Genomic DNA, 25967 nt, shown 5'->3' with positions numbered 1-25967 from the left:
ATAAGATTAAACAGTCTTAGCCTTAAAGGCGTTGCAAGCATGAAGTGGCTTTGGGGAATGATGTAATTAAAATATGCATAATACTATGTAAAAATCATCATGTCAGTAAAACACAGACAACTCTTAATCCCCGCCAACTTTTATAATTAAATCTTGGATATCAGAATATATTGTATGTCTGTGTAGTTTTGATTTATGTTTTTCCTTTTTCCTTCCAGAGCTGATGTTAGATGTAATTTTGGTTCTAATATTTTATTTTGGGGGTTGTTGTTTCCGTGTTTGTTTGATTTGCATTGTAGGGGTTGTGTAGGGATTACAGGAGGGTGAGGGTGGGTAGACAGGAGGGTTGTTTCTTTTTTTTGTTTGTTTTGTTGATTTTCCACAGTGAAGCAGTAGCTTTTCCTAAACATAGAGGCTGTGCAGCGATAAGAGAGTGGTTAGCCATTCAGCATTCAAGCCTGTGGATGAATCATAAGCAGAAATATTTTTCTTCCTCTATCAGACATTTTAGACTTCTAGCCTAAAAGCCAGCTAGGTCGTCAGAAGACAAACAGCAGCTTTTGACTTCCTTGTGATCTATGAGCTTAAGTAGCTGTTTGGAGTTGTGATGATGTCTGCATCTGTCTACTACTCCACTTTGTTGTTTCTCTGAAACTGTGAATTTTCTGCAAAACTGACTGCTTTTTAAATAAAGCTTTGTATCTCTGTGGAGATGTGCGTGCTGTGGGGGAGAGTGTGAGACAATCACTTGCTTTTCTCACTGGAAGCAAGAGCCAGAAAGGCTATGTTTTCAATTCAGCTGTGCAAATACCTCTACTCTGGCAGTGCAAAATTGCTCAGAGCTTGGAGATCAAACTCAGTTTTTGTGAAATTGGACTGAACCGGGCAGAGAAGGCTGATGACCTTAAGATTCCTTGTCTAGCTCTCTGCTGTCAGTTTAGGATGACACGGGTGTTCCAGAGGTCTGTGCTTTCTCTTTCAGTCACATATGAAAGTCTTACATGTCAAAGAGCGTCTCTGATAACACTAGCAGGCCAAGTCTGGGCAAGTGAAGCAGGTCTTCCAGCCTGTGTGTGATGGAGAAGAGGATATGGTGTGGTCTGAAGCACTGCTCTGTCCACTGCAGTTTGTAATAATAATGTGGCAGTCCCCATATGGAAATCTGATCCTTGAAAACTTTGTGTGGAATTGGGAGCAGGTGGAATTTAAGGCAAAGTCATTTTTCATGCAATATAACATCTTCTCACAAGTTCATGAATTGATTTCATTAAACAATGAAGAATGAAACTTGAATGGTGATCATAATACTGAAACAAATCTAAACCTCAACTTTAGACTGTTGAGGTTTAAGACTTCTGTCAAAGTTTACTTCACTCACTACCCATGGCTGCATTCAAAGATTTCCCAGATGGTGGTGGCTGCTCTAGAGTGTCTTTCTAAGAGTTCACATGAGAGGTCCTGTCTTTGCCCTGCCCTTTCACGAGTGACAGTCATTTAGTCTTGCCCAACTGCATGTCCCAGTTCAAGACAGTGTGTGACTCAGAGTACCATGCGGGATCAGCATAGTAATGGTGGCATGAAATGTGTAGCTCTGAGTGCTATATGGCTGTTCATGTAGTCAAACCTATTAAGGCTAGCTCTGATTTAATTGCTGTTCTAAATCTGCTTTAGAGAACAGATCTTCTTCAGTTACCAGCGTAGGGTAGCTTCAAAAAATGTTCTCCTTAGTATCATTCTGTAATTCTATTATTCCTTCATAGAGTGAAAAAAACAGGAACAGAATTTCCTGAGAATCCTCAACAAGAGATTAGAGAAACTTAAAAGAAAAACACTTCTAGAAATCTTGTTCTTTCTTTAAATCAACATTAGGCTCCTGGAGATTTCTGATCTAGATCATCTGGCAACAGCAGGCTTCTACATCAATGATGGTGTGCTGGAGTCAGCAGCTTCCTGGAGTTTCTTCTGTTTTGTAATACAAACATAGTTTTTTTTTTCTCAGTGGCTCGGTACTTTTCCCATCTTCAAACTTGTACTTAACAAGATGAGTAATTCTTCATACTACTGTGTTTAGTTGGTGCTTTCAAAATCCAAAGCAGTGTCATGAAACCAAGTTTTGTTTTAAATTTTTTTTTTTAAACAAACTTAAGGATAGAATATATATAGAAAAAAAGTGAATATTGACAAATAATGTAGATTGTAAGAAACTACGAATTGTCTCAACTGCAGAACAAAGAAAAAATATTCAACAAGCATATGGGAGGAGAAAACCAGAAACCATTGCTTTTGCCCAGTAATCCCCAGTGCATGTATTTGTCAAAAATCCAGCAGTCCTCACTGGTAAGGTGCTACCTTTTACTTACTGATGTGCTGAAATGTGTACATTTGTGTGACAATTTAAGATTTAATTAATCTTAAATTACATTTCTTGCCTCTTCTAGGTTTTCTTCAAATGTTATTCTAGATGGCATAAGAAGCAGTTATATACTTAGGTCGGGCAGAGTTAAAAGCTGATTTCCCCCACCACAGCAAACAGGCTACTCTTTACTGTAAATTGTCTTGAACTGAACCCCCATCATCTCTTTGTTTTTCAGTGGGCAGTTTGCTGTAGTGAAAAAATGCCGTGAGAAAAGTACCGGCCTGCAGTTTGCAGCAAAATTCATCAAGAAAAGGAGAACGAAGTCCAGCCGTCGTGGAGTGAGCCGGGAAGATATCGAGCGAGAAGTTGGAATACTGAAAGAGATTCGGCATCCCAATGTGATAACGCTTCATGACGTCTATGAGAATAAAACAGATGTCATTCTCATTCTGGAGCTGTAAGTAACTCTAGAGACCCACGGACTTGTAGGACAATATTTGTTTCTTTTGTTTTTAAAAACAAACACTTTGAGAATTGCAGTGATTCAATGGAAGTTCCTTATCACCCCAAAAGAAAATAGGTAATAGCCTTAGAAATCTTTGGTTTTTAGTCAGTGTTATAGTTTCCTGATTTCCACGCATATTTTTCACTCTGAATGCACTACAAAGTCTTTTTTAAAAAAATCAGCATATTTAGGATTTCTTTTTTTCTGCTTTTTACTTTAATGTTGATGTTATGGATCCAAAAGAATGGCCTGGAACTAAATATAATGATTTGAAGATCAGAGCACAGGAAAATAGAGATTCTAAGTAGAGAGTAGTTTAGGAAATTTCACTGTGTTTTGTGTTGGTGTAAAATGGCCTCAGTGAATGCCTTTTCTCATTTTCTAACCCACATAGAACAGAATTTTCCCACAGTTCTCTCTTGTTAAAACGAGAACTGAACTTCCACACTGTTTCATACTGTTATACTGGTTTAGTTCCCAATTTTTCATCCAATGTCATTGCTAATAGATTGAGCTAAATATGTCAGCAGAAGCTACTTCTCCATTTTTTAAAGTCTGGCTTTTTCTTCCTCAAAGACTGCAATTGTAGGAGTTAAGCCTTAGTCACGTGTTAAGAGTGGTGCTGCTGGAATGTGCATATCTTTACACAGATGGCATGCCTGGCACTTTTTTATTGCCATACCTGCTCGGTATCAGTTAACCATACTGTACAGTAAGAAATTCATGCATGCAGGAGTCTTGGGCAGCACTTGTGTCTTTTTGTGGGCTGTCCATGTGTTTTTTCTTGTGCAGGTTTTGTCTTCCTGTTTACTAGCTTTGATAAATGGTATTTCCACTTTATAAGGGTACTTCAGTGTTGCATGGTTTCAGTAACATGTATATTTACAGTACAGATTTGAAAAGAAAACTAGGATGTAGCTTTTGGAGTTCCATTTTTTCCTATGGTCTATATATGAATGATACTATTTTGTTATGCTTATGCAAACATATTTTTACGCTTCTAGTCCAGCATGTGATATTTTATTGTAATAGTTGTAGTCTGGCTTGGTTTTTTAGTTCCAGTTGTATACACTTGCATTAGTTTGACAAATGTGGATAATTTAAATAAGTTTTTTTTTTTCCAAACTAAATTATCATCTCGTATAAAGTAAAAGTTCCTTATATTCTTACTATTTCTGGGTTTTGTTCAGAATTCTTTGAAGTGTGATGTGAATACACAGCAAAATTAGTGTGATGTTTCTTCCTCTCCCTACTTGATGCTAACTCTCATGTTCTCTTGCTCTACAACTTTGCTGTCAGAGGATTGCTGCTTCTGCAGCTGCTTCTGCTCTGAACTCTGTGCAGATGAAGTCAGGCCAGTGTCTGTACTCGGAAGCTGTGAGGGAGACTTGGTAATCACAGCAGTGGTAGGAGGAATGGGACTACCCCACCCACCCCCACTTCAGGCATGGAATGGGAGCTCTTTTGGCAGCAAGGTTGCTCTGTGTGGGTATCAGTGTGTAACCACCACTGTCCATTGAACAGAAGAATGACTATCTGCGTATTTCATAAGCTTGATGTCATGAAGCTCAGCAAATTATTTGTATTGCAATTTAGGTAATTGTTTTGCGAGGTGAGCAATCCCTATATAGTTTCAATCTGAGTTTTTTTTTTTTCACTTTTCCAAACTGCTTTGTGAGTCTTTCAATTGAAGAAGTGCTGTTTTGGATACCCCAAAGGTAATGCATTTATTTATTTAGACAGTCAAAGAAGAAAAGATGATGTTAGCAATCCCTTTGTAAACTTGAATATGCTAACTGCTACAAAGTTTTGTAGTTCTCAAAATCACTGTGATGTTACATAAAGCTATTGAATAGACAGGATTGTCATTTTAATTGCATGCTTAGACATTAAATATGTAATCCTTTTTCTCTAATGTTCTAATATTCACATTTTGCCTAGGGACCTACCCTCTTGACAGTCTTTGTTCTTATAGAGCAATTTCATATGAACAGAAATAAAGCTGAAATCTCATTAAATAACCTGTTTCTCTATCTTCAGAATCTACCCTACGTGTCCATTTTCCATTTTGATTAGAACATAGTGTATTTCCTGGCTCTTGTGTTCTGTTCTGACTACAATTATGAGGCAGTATATCACACAGAGACACAATTTTGTATAATTGAGCAACCACAGCTGCCCTTTTGTTGCCATATGTCAACATGCACAGTCCCAGGGTGACAGGGTCTATGGCCTGTTCACTATTGATTTTTATTTTCTGCTTCAGCAAGAGGTTTGCATACAGCCTCCTAAACATTTTTCTGCCTTACTAATTGGCAGTTTCTCAGAGGTGAGCAATTGACTGAACAAGGGGGAATGGCATCACATTGAAAAATGGCATACTCAGACTGGTTATTAGGAAGAAATTCTTAACTGTGAGGGTGGTGAGGCGCTGGAGCAGGTTGCCCAGAGAAGTTCTGGATCTCCATTCCTGGAAGAGCTCAAGGCCAGGTTGGATGGGGCTCTGAGCAACTGGTCTAGTGGGAGGTGACCCTGCTCATGGCTGGGGAGTTGGAGCTTGATGATCTTTAAGGTCCCTTCCAGCACAAGCCATTCTCTGATTCTATTCAAGGTCATGATTTATATGCAGGAATATGTGGGCAGTTGGTTAATTATTGCAGTGGCCAAGTAGGTCCTCACAGCACCGAATAGAAAACAGAGCTACTTTATCCACATAGGTGTTTGGAAGTTTTTATTTGAACTACTTTATATCAGGAAACTGATTTACAAAAAAAAAAAAAAAACAAGTTCTACAAAATATTTAATTTATGAAACTTTTAAAACGAAATCTTTCCTTAAAAGATTCAGCAGCCAGGGACAAGCATGAAATATCCTTGAAGAAGCTTACTTTATTGCAGTCTTTTGGTATATTTAGAGCATTCAGACATATTTTCATAACTCTAGCTCTTAGTGAAAAATGTCTCCTTTCTTGACTTGGAAATAACCTTTTAAATTCCCACTCTGTGGACTTTTACATCATCTTGAAAGGAATGTTATGCATATTACATACAAACTGGAAGCCACTGTCTCATCTAACTTAAAACCTGAATAGCTTTCTTTTTTTGCTTTTATCACACAAATAATTGAATTAGTCTGAATTTTTTGGACTAATTTTACATTTTTCTATCCAGCTGCAGCTCTTACAGTCTGTTATATATTAGCTGTACTAAGCTATTTCTAGTGAGCTCTGCTGAAGCCATCATTTTTTCAGATTTCACAGACTAGAAAACACAGATGTCTCTACAGTAATAATTATTTTCTTTCCTCAAGCATGTTTTGCACCTACTTGGTTCCCCTTTTCCTGGCCTTGCATGCATAATTTCTCTCTTCCATTTTATTTTCTCTTCCATTTTATTAGGTCTTTAATATAGACTGCAGATATAAAATATACTCAGTTTGTGATTCTTTGTGGAGTCTTGGTTATGGTTTCATGCTGCAACACAAAAAATAAATATTTTCATCCTATATTGTACAGTAGTTCCTCAAAATTCACAAAAGGAATGCAGATGGTCTGTTTTGTAAAAATGGCTTGATAGCAATACCTGACTCCTTTTACTTGGTAGTGTGGAGTTAGGTATTCATACTTTTCTCTGCAAAAAGCATAACTTCATTTCTGAATTTGAAATCTTGATTTAAGATGGTTATCTCTTCTAGCATGGTTCTGAGTGACAATTATCTGTTTTATAAATTTTTTAAAATAGAAAGTTTTGAAAGTATTAGAAGCATTTGTGCATTAAATGCTAGGATTTATACTTCATTTGAAAGCATAAACTTTATTTTCGGCTTAGTCCTGTATCTCACACTGTCTCTGACTTTCTGCTTTGGTGGTAGCTTCATATTGTTAATCAAAACAGAACAGTGCAAGAAGAGGATGATACATCCTTGTGTAAAAAATTATGACAATTTCATTAATTGATCATTGAAGAGCAAATAAGAGCAAGTAACTCTGAACTCTTTAAATTCCTCTTCTATCTTATTGGGGCTTAAATTTAACTTTTTACAATTATGCTCAGGAAGAGACTTAAAGCCTGTCTTCCAGAGAAGCTTGAAGTCTTCACAGGGCTTCCTTAATTTTTACTTGTCTTTTGATAGAAATACCTCTGAGATTTTTGTAAATTTTACCCATAAGTAAATGAGAAAGTTATTATCAAGTGGCTTTGCATTGCAATTTCAGAGGAGGATTAAATATTTGGTGCTTCTGACATGTAGCATGCAGTTAGCAAACCCTGTGACACCAATTTGTAGATCTTGTGTCGCCTTTGGATTTCAAAATCCTAAATTCCAGGCCCACAGATAGATGCACAGAGAATATGTAGGCAGGTTGGAACAAAGGCTTGACAGGGCTGACAGGACAGACTCGAGAGCTGGTGTGACTCTGCCACACAGTGAGCAGGTCTCAAAGGGAGAACTGGTTTCTGTGTGCTGCAGTCCCTCAGCTAAATCACTGCCCCTCCTGTTTGCTAAACCTGAATGCTTCTCATTTATTAATCTGAATGTTGTAGATGAGATCGAAATACTAAGGTACTCTGCTGGGCCAAGGTAACCACCTGCTGTATGCAGACTTTGGGCACTTCAGGAATTTCGGTGATGGAAACCTAAATACCAGAGGTGTTTGAGTGCAGAAAAGATTCACAGGAGTTCTCATGCCCTCTCCCACTCACCCAACCCCCCCTTAGTGGGACTTAACTGCTTAAATTATAGTCCAGGTTTTGGTGCGTGTGTTCTGGCTGACCATTGAGGCCAATGCTTCTTGTTCAGTATAATTGAAGAATTTAGGCACACTAAAGAGAGGATTTTATGACAGTTGATGTCTCTAATGGAAGCTAGACAAATGAAAATGAAAAGGCGTGGTGATACTGGATCGTGTCTTCATTTTTCTGGTAGCTAGATACAGAAAAATTTAAGTGCAATGTTGTTCAGCCGGTAGGTAATTTAATGAGCTAGCAGCCCTGCTCTGCTGTTTCAAAATGTTTGATACACTTTGTACTTCTGAGGAGTGGGTTGGTAACTGCACAATTCATAAAGGCAGTGAAATGAAGTGGATGCAAACCCCCTTATTCTTGCGTAAAGCAGAATAATAATATATGAGTCTAGTCTTGGGCTGACAACTGCATAACTGGATGTCATAAAATACACCGGTGACCACAGAATCCCTAGGGAAAACATTTCTTTTACAAGTTGACAGAATAAATGTTTGGACTAGAGAAGAATTCAGGTAATTTATCAAATTGCATCTGTTTTAAAACTGGAATAAATTGATGGCATGCTTCTTTAACTTAGTTTATGTTGTTTTGAAATCTAAGCAAGATAAATGTTCCTTCAAGGGATTTGGGTCTAGATTTTAGGGTTCATTTGTAGATTTTAAAATTCATTAGAAATCCTTAGATAATCATTAATTATCATTTAGGTGCTGTTGCATAATAAGCAGTGTGACCATAGCATATGACTGAGTCATTACGAGGTGACCATGCTGACTTTGAAGGTTAATTGATTCTAAGTTCCCTGAGTAGGTTCCCATAATGACTTCCTCTGAGATCTGACGATAGTTCTGTTTCATAGTTAAGAAAGCCTGGCAACTTGCAAAAGCACTATACAGAAATCCTTTTTCCATGGGCGTGATGTATTTTATTTCCCAGAGGGAGGTGTGTGGGTTGCAATCACATCTGTCAACCTTCCTTTGGGGAGGCTGGGAAATGCTTTTACCACTATTGCGTTTTGTAAGAAAGAACACAGTCAGCTGAGAGCTTTAATTTACATCTCTCATTTCAGGAAAGATAGCACTTCTGCCTAGAAGTATCAGTGAAATAACACATACCAGCTTTGCTCTTAGTGAAAATGTTTATACAAAATACTTCTAAAAACATGTGCTCTGCTACTTTAAAACAATATAAAAAGTTGTGTTAGAATGATGAAATAGATTTTCTCAGCCCTTATGACTTTCTGTGTTATAACATGGTCAATAATGCATTACAATTAGGTGGAATTAAGATGTGACTGCCACAAAGCACAAATTCTTATTTTATTGAGCATGATATTTGAACAGCACATTATGACTGCAAAATTATTATTAAATTTAAATGTAAACAGAAACGTTTTATGCAGGCACATTAATGAATTAAAGCTTTAGAGGAAAACAGTATGTGAACAAGAACAGGGAGGCTTTGCAGCCATAAAGAAATTTAGCTGTGACTTGACTTGTAATTAAGTTTCTCTGTTAAGAGGTTGCCATCCATCCTTTATGAACTGGCATTTTGGCATTTAGAGTTGTCTTAGGGCACAAAGAACTGATCAGGAAGCTGTCTGGTAATTCCTACCAGCAAACTGAGAAATTGAAGAGAGAGAAGCTCTGTGCTTCTTGGAGATACCAGGTAGAGATACTCCAAAGTCCTCTACAGGAAGATGGACTAGTGCTTGGTGAACCTCTTGCCTCTGCTTCCTTCAGGAAGAACCTTTATCCACTTGGTGGTTGGGGGCAGCAGTCTTTTAGATGTTGGTTGTGTGGGCCCCTCTGTAGAGGCCCAAAGGAGCCTTTGTGTGGCCTTTGGGCCTCTAAAGAGGCTGGGAGCCAGTTTGTGTGGCTTGGGAAACCCTTGCAATGGTCTGGTTTCAGTCAGATTTCAGCGGAGTGTTTGTGCATCAGCATCCCCAAAGCCAATTTAGAAACAAAGGCCCGTTGTAATGGAGGTGGAAGCAGTGTGCTTCTTGGTAGAAGATGATGTTCATAAAGACCAGTCAAAGGGGCTGATGTATGAAATTACTTGTGCCTTCTTCTTTAGATTAACACTGGTTCTGTATGTGAGATGGGATATCCACATTGGTGGAATAGGGCTCTCTCCTTGCTTCTGGCTCCACTTTGAAGGTGACTCTGGTTTACAAAAACATGCAGTGTTTATGTATTGTGGGACTCTTGTTACACTGGCTGAGGCACAGGACTAGACTTGACAGCCCAACAGCATTTTAGGAGGCTTGTGAAGGCTGCAATATCTTACACAGCCAGTGTCTTTACTGGCTTCTTCTAACCCATTTCTTCATCTGTGATATCTGGAAGTCTAGTCAAGATCCTCTAGTTATTCTACACATATAATCCAATTACAAAATCTGTGAAACTGGGCTCTACTGATAAATCTGAGGACATTGTATTTCAGTCAATTAACTGTGGAAATCAAACTTATAAAGTATGTTGAGTGTAGACCTGTATTAACCCTCCACGACTCACTTGAAGATTGCCCTGCAGCGATAGCATGGGTTTTTTATGGCCATGATAGCACAGCTTAACATCAGATATTCCTGAGTCAGCAAAAGGGTAAGGAATAAGCAGTCTCCTGACAAGCATGAAGAGGAAGCTGAAAAATGCAACATCCCATGGGGTCACTGCCTTATATTTGTGAGAAGGGCCTCCTTTGGAGGTTGCATGGTGCAGAGGAGCCAGGCATTTCTGAGCTTCCAGGTGAAGTTCCTTATGCATGCTAGTATAACCTTTTACTTATCATTGCTATAAAAACCCTTTTCCCTCATGCTTTATGTCTCTACCATAAGTAAGCAGCAGGAGCAGCTAGATGGGCACTGTGCTTGCCAGCTATGGCAGCACCCCAGGGGAGAGCACGGCTCCCAGAGCTCGCCCCCACAGCTGAGGAGTTACCAGCAGGAGAATTCACAACGGCCCCCTCTCTGAGGTGATCCCACGCAGGATCTCCTCCTAGACATCAGGAGTGAGATGTGTAACATGAGGGGGCACACCAGAGTCCCACAGACCAGGGGTACAGCTGCTTCTGGAACAACACTTTGAGTTCATTACAGCTCGTCCCTCCTCACTCGCCTACTCGTTCAGCAAGGGCTGCCAAGTCACTTAGGGTAACAGTGCTTAAGCATCACAGAAGCACACAACAGATTGCAAAAATCTACCACTTTTGCTAATGAACTTTCAGTTTTAAAGAAGAAAAAAAAAGCATTTCAAGCCTTTTGCCTTCTCTGGCCCTCAGTTTTGAGATTTGCAAGCACTAGGTATATCACCTGTGAAACACAGATAATGTTTTATTGCACACAATTATAAGGCTTATGGTGTGTCATTAAAGAAAGGTCATTACAATTAATCTGTGGCAAAGACAGAATAATAGTACTCAGCAGTATAGAATCAGAATAATTGCAGATAAGAAGAAACTGAAGAGGCTCTTTCCATTTTACACAAATGCAGGTATCTTGAAAAGTTGCAAACTTTAGGAATTAAATCTTTTTTGAGGGGTCTATATGGAATGTGTATAATAAGTGATAATCATAGATGATTATTAAGTTTTACAGACTGCATGTCTTTAAAATGCCAAGAGGAGTTAAGAGCAAGCTTTGCCAGCCATGAAGCATAACACCACCTGTGTGACACTGTCACAGTCTGTTTTAGACTGCAGGGTGGACAGCACAGTGCTTGGAGAGGCCACGGCTGCAAATGCCTGCCTGAGTACTTCTCTTGTATTTGTGATGGCTGATGAAAGGTTTAAGCACCAGCAGGAGATTTTGCTGTTTTTCGGGGTTTCCAGCTGCTTAAAAAGTGGGCCCAGATGCAGTGTTTTGGTGCAGTCTTACAAGCTCTTCCTCAGCTGAGGATCCATCTTCTCTGGTTCCCTAAACTGTGAAAGCTAGCCCAGTGCCAAACCACACTGAGTGCCTGCACTTGATGGGCTTTGATGGGGCAGTAGCCACAGTGAGTCTGCCTGCTCCATGTGGCAAGGCTGTGCTGCAGTTTACAGCCACTCAACAACTGCAGCCAACATCCTCTTGTAAACATGGGGAAGCAAGCTTCACGTGATGCTAAGGCCTTTAGCCCAGTAATTGGAAATGAATGTGACCGTTCAGTGCAGTGCTGCAGAGATACAGACATTAGCCTGAATTTTTTTTTTTTTTTTTTTTTTTTTTTCAGTCAGAAGCAAACAATGAGAGAATATGCGTGTCCATTTGGAAGACACCTCTGACCAGTCTCTGTAAAATAACAAGTTGGATTTAATCATTAGGAATTCCGTTTTAATGTCTCTACAACAACAAAGAAAATCATTAAAATTACCTCTCGTCCTTACAGTCTATAATTCTTATATTTTAATGGCACTTTGTTTCAATAATTGCTTTCATGCAGAAAATACTACAACACAAATAATACCCAAAACAATACTCTCATTATTGTCTAGGCAGCTCAATGAAAGCTTCAAGAACTCATTAAAATACACTTTTCATGCAATTTGCATTACAATAATGCAGATTAAGTCCCTGAAAAAGTAGACATGATAAAGAAGTCAAATGTATTTCAAGAAATTTATCCAAACTATTTACCCGTTGTTATATGTTAATCACCACCTCATGTTTCATAATCAGAGCTTTAAATCATGAACAGATTATTTTCTTTTCCTGCAGAAAAGCAATAAAAATTAGAGCGCACTTTCTGAATTTGTGTTAGTATCGTTACAAGGAAAAACACAGGAGATATTATGACCATTTTTGCAATCTCTAAGACTTTTCTAAGTAGTACCCTTGATTTCACAGATGGGAAAAGTAGTTTGCCACAGTGGGCAAACTACTGTGTCCTTCAGCTGAAACGTGTCTGTTATTTGGGAATAGCTGTAGTTCTATCACTTCAGTGTCTCTTCGTGCTGTTGGCTGGGTTAAGAGCTACTTGACTGAGCTGAGAAGAGGATCATCTTCTCTTTATTCCTCTCTCTCTCAAATGCAAAAATCCAGATGTGCTTATGTACTCTGTCTTAGCTCTTTTCTTTCTGCTGGGGGGTTAGAACACTTGCTGGAAACAGTCTTAAGGACATTTCAATGTAGAAAAGGTTTCACCATGTTAGAGTACAATATAGCAATATAGGTGCCTGTAATACAGTATTTCAAAACCAGAATCTATTTTCAGAAGTTGGATGCTCTAGGGAATTAAGAAACTAAAAGTAGGACAGCTGCCAATAAATATTTCAATATAAGATTTAAAATTTTTATTTTTCAGTAAGGGTGTAGAAATCTGGTATTTTACTGATATGAGCCAATTCATGTTTTATTTTCTAGATAATGTCATGTCCCATTGTGTTGGTATGTTTTGAGTCTTGTTACTTCATATTTAATGGTATTCTTTTAAATGTGCATACAGAGAATAGGAGGCTTTTACTTCATTTAAATTACTGTTAACTATGTTTTTTCAGGTTTTCTAAACTTTTTTTTGTCTGAAAGTAAGACTGTTTTTACTGTATTCTTTTCAGGGGAAGGGAGGGAGCTACTAACTCTTTTGGGTATTGAATTAAGTATTTTTCATCATTTTTTCTGATATTTGAAACATTTAAAGCATCTGGATCCTTTTCAAAGCTCTTCAAGGTTTGAGGATAGCTATACTAAAAGGAACCCATTGGTTAAAGCAAACTTGTCAATAACTCTGCTTCTACTCTCCAAGTGTTGCAGGTGGGGAGCTCTTCGACTTCTTAGCTGAGAAAGAATCTCTCACGGAGGAGGAAGCCACAGAATTTCTCAAACAGATACTTAATGGTGTTCAGTATCTCCACTCTCTGCAAATTGCCCACTTTGATCTTAAGGTGTGTGGAACAGATAAAAACTTAAACTGTAATCAACATCCATTGAAGTCCTTTGTAATTCTAGCCACAAATCAGTCATCATGAAGATCTTGGCCATGGTTTTGTTTTGCTAGCTTATGTAGACAGGGAGAAGCTCAGCCATTGGAAAGAAGTTACTGAACTGTAAATAGTTCCCGTCTGGGAAATGTTTCTTCAGGGGAAATGGCACCTTCTGATGAAATTAAACCATTCTGAAAAAACAAACCTGAAATAAAAATGAGGACTATGATATTTTTTTTCCATTGTGAATGGGATCTGGGTGAAACATTCTGACCTAGATGCCTTTTTCAACTGTGGGTTTTTTTAGGTGCTTAATTGAAACTGCACTGAGTTAAGTGCAAGGATTTTTGTGGAGCAGGCAGCAAATTTCCACTGATGTCTTTTTCCCTTCTTGGGGCTTTTTTGTTGGTTTTCAGAAAAGTTGTTAATTGCATCCTTTTGATAATAAAAGCAGAGCTTTTTGTATCTAAGCTGAGCAACTGCTTTTAAATGTTTCAATTTCAGCACATTTTCCCCCAGAAGTTGTTATTTTTCAAAGGTAGACAACTAAACATCTCAGAAGTCTCCTGAAGTGGGCAGCTATGTCTGTAAGAGAAAAAGGAGGCATGATTATTTCATTACAATTGAAATGTCGTTCTGAAAGGGGAATGAGGTAGGGAAGGGAATGGATTTCAGTGTAAGCATACCTTTTCCAGTTTCATCCTCATCACCTGGGTAATATATTTGGTCTTTGTATGACAGTCAGCAAGAGAAAAAATTTGTAAAGCTAGAAAGAATTTTATTTCTTAGAGTATGATATGTGAATTTTTGCCAATCTGTTTGTAATTGAACAAGTCATCCTTGGATACCAAAACTTTGTGCATTAAAGTAGGCAGCAATGTGCAGACCAAAAAAAAGTATGGAACAGAAATGCAGAAATTACAGTTGCACTTATCAGGTCCTGTGATTGGGAAAAAAAGGTAAAAGAAGGGTGATGATGAAGATCTGTCCTTAATGACTCTAGAAGCCCCTAACACTCTGAACAGGATGGATGTAGCTACAGGACCTCTTCAGAGCACACCAGCTTATGGACATAAGAGGACATGGTGACTGAGTAGCTGGTTCTGTATGCTCATTAAAGTGATGCAGTGTAGAGACAGCCCCCTTTGCTGATAATCCTGGCATTTCATCTTCTTTGTTCTGGCCTTGCAGATCTTTGGTGTAAAGAAATGTGAAGTCCATATTTCAAAATTAGCTAGAAAAGACAGGAGAACCTGCTCTTTTTCCTTCCTTTTAAGTATGTTGAGCCTCAACATCTGTGAGCTGGACCACTCCAGAAGTTTCCCTGGAAGATCCAAAGGCAACAAGATACACCTTCCTGATTGCTTATGTGGTGTGAAAGAAACCTCTTTCAGGGACTAATGTAAACCAAACCCAGTAATTAGTTGATAGGGTTTTATTTCCTGCATGCTCCCAGCAGTGCTGGAATGGCTGTAGCACAGGGTCTGTGATCTTTACTGGGGGACAGTGTGTTTCACTAAGGGTCAGTCCACATGAAAACTGCAACTGTGGTATCTACAAGAAGTAAAATCTTGGCCTTGTGGAAATCATAGCGCTTCAACATCAACATGGAATCCTAATTTACTGTAGTTACTTAAAGCATATGTTAGATCATAATAGGAAAAGTCAGGATTTTTCTGCCTAAAATACAATTTAAGTGTCTAACAGAGGTAAAAATGAATGTTCAGTGATGAAGAACACTTGTCCACAGTTTGTACCTATATGTAATCTCTCTTTCTCTCCCCCCTTCCTCATTCTCAAAGCCTGAAAACATAATGCTGTTGGACAGGAATGTACCAAAGCCTCGAATCAAGATTATTGACTTTGGTTTAGCACACAAAATTGACTTTGGAAATGAATTCAAAAATATCTTCGGAACACCAGAGTTTGTTGGTGAGAAAACTGTTGTTTCTTCAAACTATTCTTTTTCAGTCCGTGAAACAGTATTTGTGGCTTATCTTGGCTTGATTGATTTACAGATTATGAAATTTTTGTGTATTCGTGACATTTTGAAATTTAAATAAGCAATTTGTAGCATTTGATTTCAAATTAGACTTGCATTAAGGTGTTTTAATCTATCAGCATCTTAGCTTATTATCTCTGACATACATGGACTCAGAGTGAGACTTATACCTGTTCTTTGACTAGGTACTTACCTTGCTGCTTTTTCCTTTAGCTCCTGAAATAGTAAATTATGAGCCTCTTGGTCTTGAAGCAGATATGTGGTAAGTTATTGGATCTTACTTGAAATAAATCTCTCATGATTATGCTTATGTTCTAACCATTTTTTTTCTCCTTTCTCTCTTTCCATCTATTTTTCTCTCCTCTCCCTCATCCTTTTTTTGTTTGCTTTTCCTTCAATCCAGGAGCATTGGTGTAATAACTTATATTCTGTAAGTACCAAAATCTATGGGTGTTTCCTGCAAATGCTGTTGTTTTTTAATTCTTATTCTATCCTCTGGGGTGTTGGTGGTGTGTGTACAAATCAAAGCATTCTGATTGCACATCATGATTCAAGTTGTATGATCTTAAAAGCAGTAGTATAATTATTGAAAGCATTGCTGTTAATCAGCATTGAGCTAGGATGGGAAACTGTCTTCAAATCTGTAGGTGACTTTCCTACAGCTATATCTTAATAGTATTCTTTGAAATTATAGCAAAGTTTTTTTGCCCCGCTACATCACATCTTCCTGAAACTAGATCTGCAGCCTTAAAATGGAAAAGAAAAACATTCTCTTTCTACTGTTATTTGATCTCAGAGGGCTGAAGCAGCAGTGTTACAACGTGTACTGAGAGGAATGTTCTGTCTCTCTTGCAGTCTAAGTGGTGCATCACCATTTCTTGGAGAAACCAAACAGGAAACACTGGCAAATGTGTCTGCTGTGAATTATGAATTTGAAGAAGAATTCTTCAGTAATACCAGTGCCCTAGCTAAAGACTTTATACGAAGACTTCTAGTCAAAGATCCAAAGTGAGCTTTATTCTTCTGTGTGGCACTTACATCTGTAGTATTTAAAATTACATTATATTTGGAGATGATAGTTTAATAAACATAAACCAGTATGTATTTTATTAATATCTGAAACTGTTTTATCTCTTATTCTCTTAAAGGAAGAGAATGACTATTCAAGACAGTTTGCTGCATCCTTGGATCAAGGTTAGCATGCCATTCATTCTCTGTTGTCCCGTTTTTAATCATTTTTCATTTCATGCTTTTTGAGTTCCTTGATATGGAATGTTTTCATAATTGTTTAATGTAACTTACTGTTTTGGAAAGCTGCCTGTATGAAAGCTAACACATGCAGAATATGGGCTTCATTAATATATGCTCTATGTGAGTTAGCAGTAGGGAAGTAGCCCCGTATGGGAATTAAAGTCATGGTCAGACGGAGAAGGTAATCTTCAAAGAACATTGCACTGACAAACATACAGTCTCTGAATCCAGTCCAATTCGCACTTTCTTCTTCTAATGCCTTTATTTAGACTGGGGAAAAAAAGTAATCTCTCTTCTGTCCTTCCCCTTACACTGAAGAGAGCAGTTGATGTGGTGGTCCGCTTCCTTCTTCAGTGTTTCAGTGTTTGGTTTGGATTGAGCTGTTGTGAAGCTGCTATGTTGAGAGGGAGGAAATGGCACCTATCATTCTTCTTAATGTGTGTCGTGCTACCTGGCAGTTTATTGTTATAATTCCTATCACATAATGATTGTGAGTAGTAAACCCATTCAGTGCCATTGATTCCCAGGAGGTGGGGATGCACAGCGGGTATTTGATCCCATTTGACTTCCCAGAGATCAGTTAGCAGAATATTTACCTGTGCCAAAACTGCTTCAGTTCACAGTACAACATCCGAGGGCAGGCATTTCTACACCAAAGTGCCAAACTACAAATTTGACCATGCTTTGGTGACTTTTTGCTGAGGTAATCTGATATAGCTGAAATGTGTGGAACATACTGACATGATATTTTAAAACACTAAAGCAAGCATTGTGCAGGCTGGTCTCTCTTGGACCAAGTTCCACGCTTGTGCAGAGAGACAGGTTGTTTAGTACCCTATTACTTTGCTTTATAACTTAACTTTCCAGGCATTTGATTCCCATTCCATTAGTCATATCCTCTTTTCCCCTTTCCCACCGCTATCTTTACCTGCATTTCCATGGCAGGGAAAGTTGAAACTAGTTCCGTTCCAACCCAAGCCTTTCCATGATTCTATGCTATATATATATCTCCATAAAAATGACTTCAAGAATGGGATCATAACATGCAAAATTTGGTGTACTCCACTAGTCATTGGTGCTTAGTATTAGCCCACTAAAGGATGAGGGCTTAGAGCTTGCTGCACTGGTAGGTGGGATGTGATTTTGTTTGGGGAGGGAGTAATTTTTCAACAGTGTCCAGGTGATTACACTGAGACTGTAACAAAGATTGACTGCATTTAAAATCAGCCAGGAAATCTTCCCAGAGGACAGGATTTATCTTGGAAATCAAATGCCTCTATCAGAGAGGGAGGTGAAGGACAAGGCTGAATGTTCTGATGTTTGAAGGGGTTTTTTGTTTAAAATGAAAAAGCACATTTTAGTATTGCATTCTTAGGCCTGGATTTCCCTTACAGCATTTTCTTAAGAAATTCCATCTGTTTGCCAGACTAGACTCTGAATATTAAAAATATGTGCTTACAATTACTTCATTATTACAGTATGATTGGAGTACTATTATAATGTAAGTGGAAGTCATCACTGAGGGACAGAGACTTACATGCAGAAATTATGGAATTTTTTGGAACATCTTTATTTTCCCTTTTCTCACAGCCAAAAGACACTCAGCAAGCACTCAGCAGAAAAGCTTCTGCAGTGAATATGGAGAAATTCAAGAAGTTTGCAGCACGACGAAAATGGAAAGTAAGTCATTCAATAACACATCAAATGTTGGTGACATACAAATGCAGTAGCATTGCCTGTTCCAGGGAAAGGTTAGCACATTTAAGAGTGGAAAAGAAGAAGAAACATGTTCTTCCGACACTGGGAATAAATTAAATGCTTGAGTATGCTAGTGTGGGAGAAGACCTCTTTGTCAGTGATCTACATCCAATGCCTGTGCGTTTGTTTTGTGCTTCTGCTGAATTATAAATAACAAAAGTTAAGGTTTCAAATTCAATATAAAAAGCAGATGGGATGTGGAAGTCAAACTTCAGTTTGTTTTGCCAAGTCTTTTAAAATCTCTGCCATAGCATCCTATCAGAATTTTCTAATTTTTTTACATATAGCTTTTTTCTTATTATTTTTATAAAGCAATCAGTGCGCTTAATATCCTTGTGCCAAAGATTATCAAGATCTTTCTTGTCCAGAAGTAGCATGAGTGTCGCTAGAAGTGATGATACTCTGGTAAGTGTGTTCTTATATATTTAGAAAGCTTTATCACATATTAATTTTGCCAGTTTCTAACTAACAGAAATATTAGTCTCTTGAAAATTTGCATAATTAACTAATCTCATAAGAAAGAAGAAATAGATTTTCAGGTTATCAAGGTCAGTTATCCATAGTTTGATCTTCTGCCTCTTGAAACCTTGATATTTAACTTACGGTGCTGAGGCTGATACCTGGTGTCAAAAATTCATTTCTTGGTTTTGAAACTTGATTCATGAGTATTTTTTGTACCGTAACAATTATATGGTGAAAAAGTGTCATCCAAAACAATTATATGGTGGAAAAGTGTCATCTGAATTTTACTCATTACTTACATCACCATTTTGTGGACTAAAATAATATTCCTTCTTTTTTTTTTACCAAATATTCAAAATCATTGAGGCCATTTTAAATCCAATGAATGCTAGACAGCAGTGTCACAACAAGCAGTTATTTAAGGAGGAAACTTTAGAGCTGGCCATGTATTCAGTTTGTGGTATTAGATATGGCTAGAGTTGCAGTTAGGAGCAATTGCTGTATGTTTTGTAATTACAAATGCTTATAAATCTAAAAGCTGTCTTCTTAGCTTACTTACAAGTTTTAATACACCTTTTACAAATTCCTTGTGATCAGCAGGGAATGTGTGTTAATATGTTTAGAGCTGGGGAATATCATCTTTTCTATGCATTAATAGGACTAAACTTCAAAAATTCTGCAAAGCCCTTTTCTGCATACTATCTTCCCCATGTCCCTCCTGTGCAACTCCATGCTCATGTTTCCACTTTTTCTCCTCTTATCTTTTGGCTTCTCTCCTCTTTGTTCTCCTCTTGCTCTCCTTTTCCTACCCAACACCCCCCAAATTCAGCTATCTGTATACCTTTTAACACTGGATCAGCTTTTCACACCTGTGTTCCAGCAGAAAGGATTATAGCCCAATGTTAGTGTCCTAAAAAATCTGAAACCTCGGGAGAGAGGAGGTAAGAGCAATCCAAATAATGGGCTCTGTGAATTTCAGCTCTTTGAAATTCTAGTGCAGGGGAGAAAAACAAAGTTACACCTGCAGAGGTATCTAGGCTTATTACTTAGGTTCTAGATTTTTAACTGATCCATTTGAGTAGATGAAAGCTTGGACCAAAGCACCTCTCTTGTGGATGGCACAAAACCTGATACTTCAGCTGGTATTCATGCACCACTTGGGTTTTTTAATCGTCACATGTATGCATGGAATAATTTCATTTTATGCAAGTATTGCTTCTATTGAAATCTATCATCTACTTTTCCTATGAGGAAAAAATACACCTTATTAAAGAAAGCTGTGTGGAGTTTCAGTGATTAACAGGCTTGTGTGTGATGAAGAGGGAAGTATACTTTACCAGAAAACATGTCATGGGGTTTAGTGTGAGTTTTCAAATAACATACATACATGCTAGCCATATGCTTCATGAAAGATTACAACTTGCAGCTGAAGCACTCTTTTACAAAAAAATGTTTTAAAAAATTTAGGTTTTAATTTTTTTTGATGTCTTGGCAGCTGTTAGATACAGATTTTTTCTTAAAGCTAACAATTTTTCTTCGTTCTCATTTAATGGCAAGGATGAGGAAGATTCTTTTGTGATGAAAGCTATTATTCATGCCATCAATGATGACAATGTTCCTGGATTACAGCACCTTCTGGGATCTCTGACAAATTACGATGTCAATCAACCCAACAAGGTAGTGTGGGTCTGTTTTGAGGTATGAGGTGTGTGGGGGACTAGCTACCACCCTGTTGAATAGAGCAGTGTGGCTGTAAAATAGAAATGTAACACCTGAAATTAAAAGGCAAGGGAATGGGAAAAAGTTCTGCCTTTTTTCTAGGAGAAATATTCATGTGCTTTGTGTTCAGTCTTCTCAAGATACATTAAAATGGACCCCAAATGAGCCCAAATTTTTTTGCCTAGGCATTTCAAAAGTGTAACTCAAATCTGTGGTCAGGAACTGTAGTGTATCAATATCTGCCTTCACTCTTGGTGGCAGTTGCTGTTTATTGTGGCCAATGAAGATGGCAGAATACCTAAGAATAACCAGACTGCTAAAACTGACTTTGCAAAGTATTGTTAGAAACAGAAGTTGCAAACTGCAGAAGTGGGATATGTGAACATGTTAGATGGTGGTGTTCACTTTCAGTAATGAAATTGCTTTTCCACTACAGTATTTCAATGCATCAGCAACATATAGGAAAGTGAAATGGAACTGCCCATTAAAACAAAAAATACAGTGATTTCTTAAATGGTTCAAGACAAGGTTCAAAAAGTGGTTCAACCACTTTTTTGCATGGTTATAGTGACCTTCATTACAAAGTACTTTAAGAAATATGAAGAACAGTATAGAAGTAAAATGTTATTTTACTGTGATAGATCTTGAACCATTTAAGAAATCACTGGGTTTTTTTGTTTATATGCGTGATCCCATTTCACTTTCCAGATGTTGCCTATGGCTTGTGTCTGAGGTGGTATGGTGGCTGCAAAGAAATTGCAGGAGGGAAAGGCTAATAGTAAGAGTTTAACATTCATATTCCTAATTTAAAAAGCATAAATGTACTGTGTGATATATCATTAATTAATCTTAAAAATATGGAGAATTGCTGTGTAACAAATTTTATGAACAAAGGGATAAATTATTTCCATGCACTATTTCCTGTAGACTTAATTTGAAGGTGGAAATCTGAAATGCTATTCAATGCATGCCTTCTATTCCACTGTTTCCTTAATCTTTCAGCAATTAACTATATCATTCTTGCTTGTATTTCATTGTTAGCATGGAACACCTCCACTACTGATTGCTGCTGGCTGTGGAAACATTCAAATGCTCCAGTTGCTTTTAAAGCGTGGATCTCGTATTGATGTTCAAGATAAGGTTGGGGTTCTGCTTTTCAATTGCTCTTTATAAGTTTTTTAGTACAGTTAGCAGGAGACAAGCAGTTCAGACCAAGTGGTATTGGAAATTAAAAACTCTGAGCTGTAGATCTTGTTTTCTGCCTTCCACAGCAAAAAACGTAAGACCAAGTTTTTAGCAAAGTCATTTGTTATTAATACATATCCTCTGATTTTCATCACTTTATTAGCTGAAATAATTTGAATGATACTAATCTTACAAAGTAGTTCATGCTTACAAAACCACCTCAATTAGTTCAAATTAGTGATTTCCCTAAAACACAATGGTGAACTTTATTTAATATAGAATGATAAATTAATATTTTAGCCGTGGGGAATATAGCAACTAATATTCATATTTGATGGAGGATATGCTTTAAAATAAGCTTTTTTCCCCAGTGTGCTGTAACAATTCATTTAAAGCAAGCTTGAAGAACTGTCTGCCTCTCCATCTGATAGATGGTAAAGCAAGCAGAAGTAAGGTTTTTATCTCATGACTGTTCTTTAGAAAGAACTCCCTAATAAGGGAGAAGAGGATTATCCTTGCAAACAGTTAGTAATCCTGTTAACCATTCTTGCATAGAGAGGTTTTTGTTGTCACTGTTGGTATGTGGTGTTGTTGAATCAATTTGAAATTTTTTTAAAAGTGAATGTGTTCATATAAGCTTGAATAGCTTTTCAGTGTGTCTGTGTACACCTAAGTGCACATGTACCTCAGCTGAAAACCTAGAATTAGGATTTTAACTTGATCGATAACATCTGAAATAACCTTTTTCGATAGGCTGGATCTAATGCAATCTATTGGGCTTCTCGACATGGACACGTAGAAACACTGAAATTTCTCAATGATAATGAATGTCCTCTGGATATTAAGGATAAGGTAAGAAAATAACTCCTTTGTTACACAGAGGGCCTTTTCCTATAACTTTATCTTCGCAAAGAGAGAGGTCTTTCAATTGAAATGGTTTTCAGCTGTGCCATAATTCCAAGAATTTAACTGGCTCTTTTAGTGTGGTTTTCTAAGTTGACATACAGGGCTGTGATAACAGAGCTTTAAAGTAGCTGGATGTACTGATTATTTTTCTGACAAATGTTAGCCAAGTGTGCATGTTAAATGTGGTGACTACATGGTGGGTAGGTGGAGAAGTACAAATCTAAATTAATTTTCACTTGAAGATTTGATTTCTCATTGGAACTCAGAGTGAAATCGTGATTTGGTTTTTCATTCCTCTTGATTGAAAATCACTTTTGTCTGACAAGTAAATTTGACTGTTATTAAGTTGAGTATGAGGAAGCCTAACAATTTATAGCTGATGAGCACTTACCTTGTCTTTGGCAGTGTTATTTGAGCAACATATGCCCTAGAAACTAGTTGCTGTTAAATTTTTATACTATAGCAATGATTTTATACTAGCCAGAGCTCCAGTACAGAAGAAATTATACTTGTGAAACACAGTTTACTTTGTTGAGAGAGCTAATGCAAGGCAAGGTACATTAGGAAAATTGTTGTTAGACTCCTGATAAGGCTACTAGGAAAGGGGTTACTCTCTTAATAAAAATACAGTTTCTGTTTTATATAATTTCAAAAAAGAAAGTGTTGCAAATAGTTAGACATAGTGACCAAAATGCACCAGGGTGTACAAATGTGTTAGGCCAGCTCCTTACCTTGAATAAACAAGGGAGGGGGGAGCATGTGGAAATGTTATGAATAGAACTGTGACATCTGTTTCAACACAATTGCACACACGGCTTCCTCCTAATATTGCTCAGAAATCCCACCGTGTCTATGATCTGGAACAAATAAAGTGGAAAAATAAGTTCTGGGAAAAGAAAGCCTTTGAAGAAATAACCTTCCTGCCAGGTGGTGCTTTGCCTGTCATGTACAGCCAGCTTGTAAGCTCTACTGATGGAGCTGTGTGTCTGGGCAAGGGAGAGGGAGGAGTATCCCATGCAGGATTCAGGGCATTCAGGCTGCACAGGGTGTGCAGGCAGTGTGATGATCATGGTGTGACACAGGGAATTACATTGGCATGTTCTCCTGTAATTGCAGTCCGGGGAGACCGCTCTCCACGTGGCAGCTCGGTATGGGCATGTGGATGTGGTTCAGTTTCTCTGTAGCATTGGATCAAATCCAAACTTTCAAGACAAGGTGAGTCATGAACACTGTCTGCATTTTTTTCAACAAATAAGGCTTTATATAAGTGGTCAAAACTTCAAGTCTCGTGTTTAGCCTCTGGCATGTTTGCAAACCAGAATTATGGAGGTTTTGGTAGCTCTTAATAAATAGATAAAGATTATGTGAAAAACTGAGAGAACCAACGAGTGCTATAAAACACAGGTTCTCTCAAAAATGAAAGCTTCACAGAGAAACAACTCTGTGAAGGTGTGGGTGGTGTTGTGTACTCTTTGAGTTCAGCTGAAGATTTTTATTAATTTTTGCCTTGAATTCTGCTTGGTTTTAGCAGTCATAGGATTTTTCTACACTGTCAAGGACTCATTTTTGAAAATGAGAGGAGGGTTTCTTTAGAGGTCTGAACTCTTGCAAGAAAACAAGAAAGAAAAGGCATAACAGAGAAAGAAAATCCGTTTGACCCAGATTTGACTCTGTATGTGTGAGTTCCACAAGCCTCCCCAAGTGCTGCATCCTCTAGGACTTCCTTTTCATTGTTTAAGGAGCCTTAGGCTGAGGGAGGACAGAACATGGTCTTTGTCTGTTTCTTCACACTCAGATTTTTACAGAAACCTTGAATACAGTCCAAGTCCTTCACTATTATCAGCTTCAATTGTCTCTTTTTTGATATTTGCCAGGTACAGAAAGGCTAACCAATTTCTTAGAATTTGATAGAGCTTTTAGTGGTTTTAATTCTCCCTGCTTTTTCAGTGGGCTGCTTTCAGTATATTTTTGTCAAACATTTGAGGTTTTTAATGGTGTTCCATGTAACTGCTCTGACGTACAATGAATTGAAGTCGAATGTTTTGAAGTTTCCTGGGTTCAAGCAAAAAGCAAATTAGTACTTCAGTCAGAACTGAACTCCAAATGCAAACAGTTTCAAAGGCATGTTGTGATGTGTCTTTAAAGAACTTGAGTTTTTAAGTATCTTCACACCTAGAACATTGGGATGTGCTTTCTCAACATGGTAAGCGAAGTGACCTAGTGGGATTTGCATCTCCGTGGTGATCAATCTGTTGTAGACACTGGATTAGTCAGAGCATGCGGGATGTAGAAGTTGTTTGTGAACAAGGGTCTGTTTACAAGTGAGAGAACCAAGATAGTTAGCCTCAGGAGCAAGGATAGATTTAAACTAGTATTGCTGACATACAAGGTATCATAATCACTTGCATGCCAGCTGAAGTTATTCTTGGTTTTGGAATTAGAAAGTACAGTATCTTTTCATAGGACTTACTTACTAGACTGTCTTTTCTTTTTCATACCATCTTTTTGTATTTTTAAGCTGGGAAGTTGTTCTTCCCGAAGTTTGGTTCAGTACTGTGTTTTGATTTTCGTTGTTGATAGGAAGAAGAAACCCCACTGCACTGCGCTGCTTGGCACGGCTACTACTCTGTGGCCAAAGCACTCTGTGAAGCAGGCTGCAATGTGAACATTAAAAACAAAGAAGGGGAGACCCCGCTCCTGACAGCATCTGCTAGGGGTTATCATGATATTGTGGAGTGCTTGGCAGAACACAGGGCTGACCTTCACGCAACAGACAAGGTCGGTTGTGTCTGGAAATCACAGGGCTGTGTCTCTCAATTGTTTAATTTGAGTGCTGCAAGTCAGCATTGTTTCCACTGTGTGAATTTTCATAGCAGTTCACACAGGGCCTATTGATGACTGAAGTAGTCTTTAGGGTTGTCCATTGATCATTATTATTCCATGGTTGGGTTTTTGCTGATCTATCATCTCCTTATCATTTATCACCTCATGAATAACACTCTTTGAAAAATTACAGGAACATTAGGTTCTGTAATTGGCAACAAACTGTTAACTTCAGAGAAAAAGATGGATTTGCTGTTGGCCTTTGATTACTATGGGTTGGATAAATCATATCCATTTACAATAAGAACTATTTAAAAATTTGACTGTATTTGTGTCAGAATCAATTTTTGTCTTTCATGATGTAAT

At 37.9% G+C, this 25967-nt stretch overlaps 1 protein-coding gene across 2 annotated transcripts in view; it reads left to right on the top strand.

Annotated features, from left to right (window-relative positions):
* The window catches only part of DAPK1 (death associated protein kinase 1), an 85720-nt gene that overhangs the window by 38345 nt on the left and 21408 nt on the right, over positions 1 to 25967 (top strand). The window contains exons 3-16 of one of the 2 annotated variants that reach the window (XM_030968015.1): positions 2592 to 2813; positions 13318 to 13456; positions 15298 to 15427; positions 15711 to 15759; positions 15901 to 15927; positions 16353 to 16505; positions 16646 to 16691; positions 18339 to 18428; positions 18819 to 18911; positions 20526 to 20645; positions 21729 to 21827; positions 22626 to 22724; positions 23895 to 23993; positions 25359 to 25556. In XM_030968015.1, coding sequence (XP_030823875.1) covers positions 2592 to 2813; positions 13318 to 13456; positions 15298 to 15427; positions 15711 to 15759; positions 15901 to 15927; positions 16353 to 16505; positions 16646 to 16691; positions 18339 to 18428; positions 18819 to 18911; positions 20526 to 20645; positions 21729 to 21827; positions 22626 to 22724; positions 23895 to 23993; positions 25359 to 25556 — 1564 coding nt within the window. The remainder of the gene's footprint in view (positions 1 to 2591; positions 2814 to 13317; positions 13457 to 15297; positions 15428 to 15710; positions 15760 to 15900; positions 15928 to 16352; positions 16506 to 16645; positions 16692 to 18338; positions 18429 to 18818; positions 18912 to 20525; positions 20646 to 21728; positions 21828 to 22625; positions 22725 to 23894; positions 23994 to 25358; positions 25557 to 25967) is intronic. The other variant, XM_030968016.1, reaches the window with a different exon arrangement.

Source organism: Camarhynchus parvulus, chromosome Z (assembly GCF_901933205.1).
Source record: "Camarhynchus parvulus chromosome Z, STF_HiC, whole genome shotgun sequence".
NCBI classification, from domain to species: Eukaryota; Metazoa; Chordata; class Aves; order Passeriformes; family Thraupidae; genus Camarhynchus; species Camarhynchus parvulus.
This window is presented reverse-complemented; position numbering and strand designations above follow the sequence as displayed.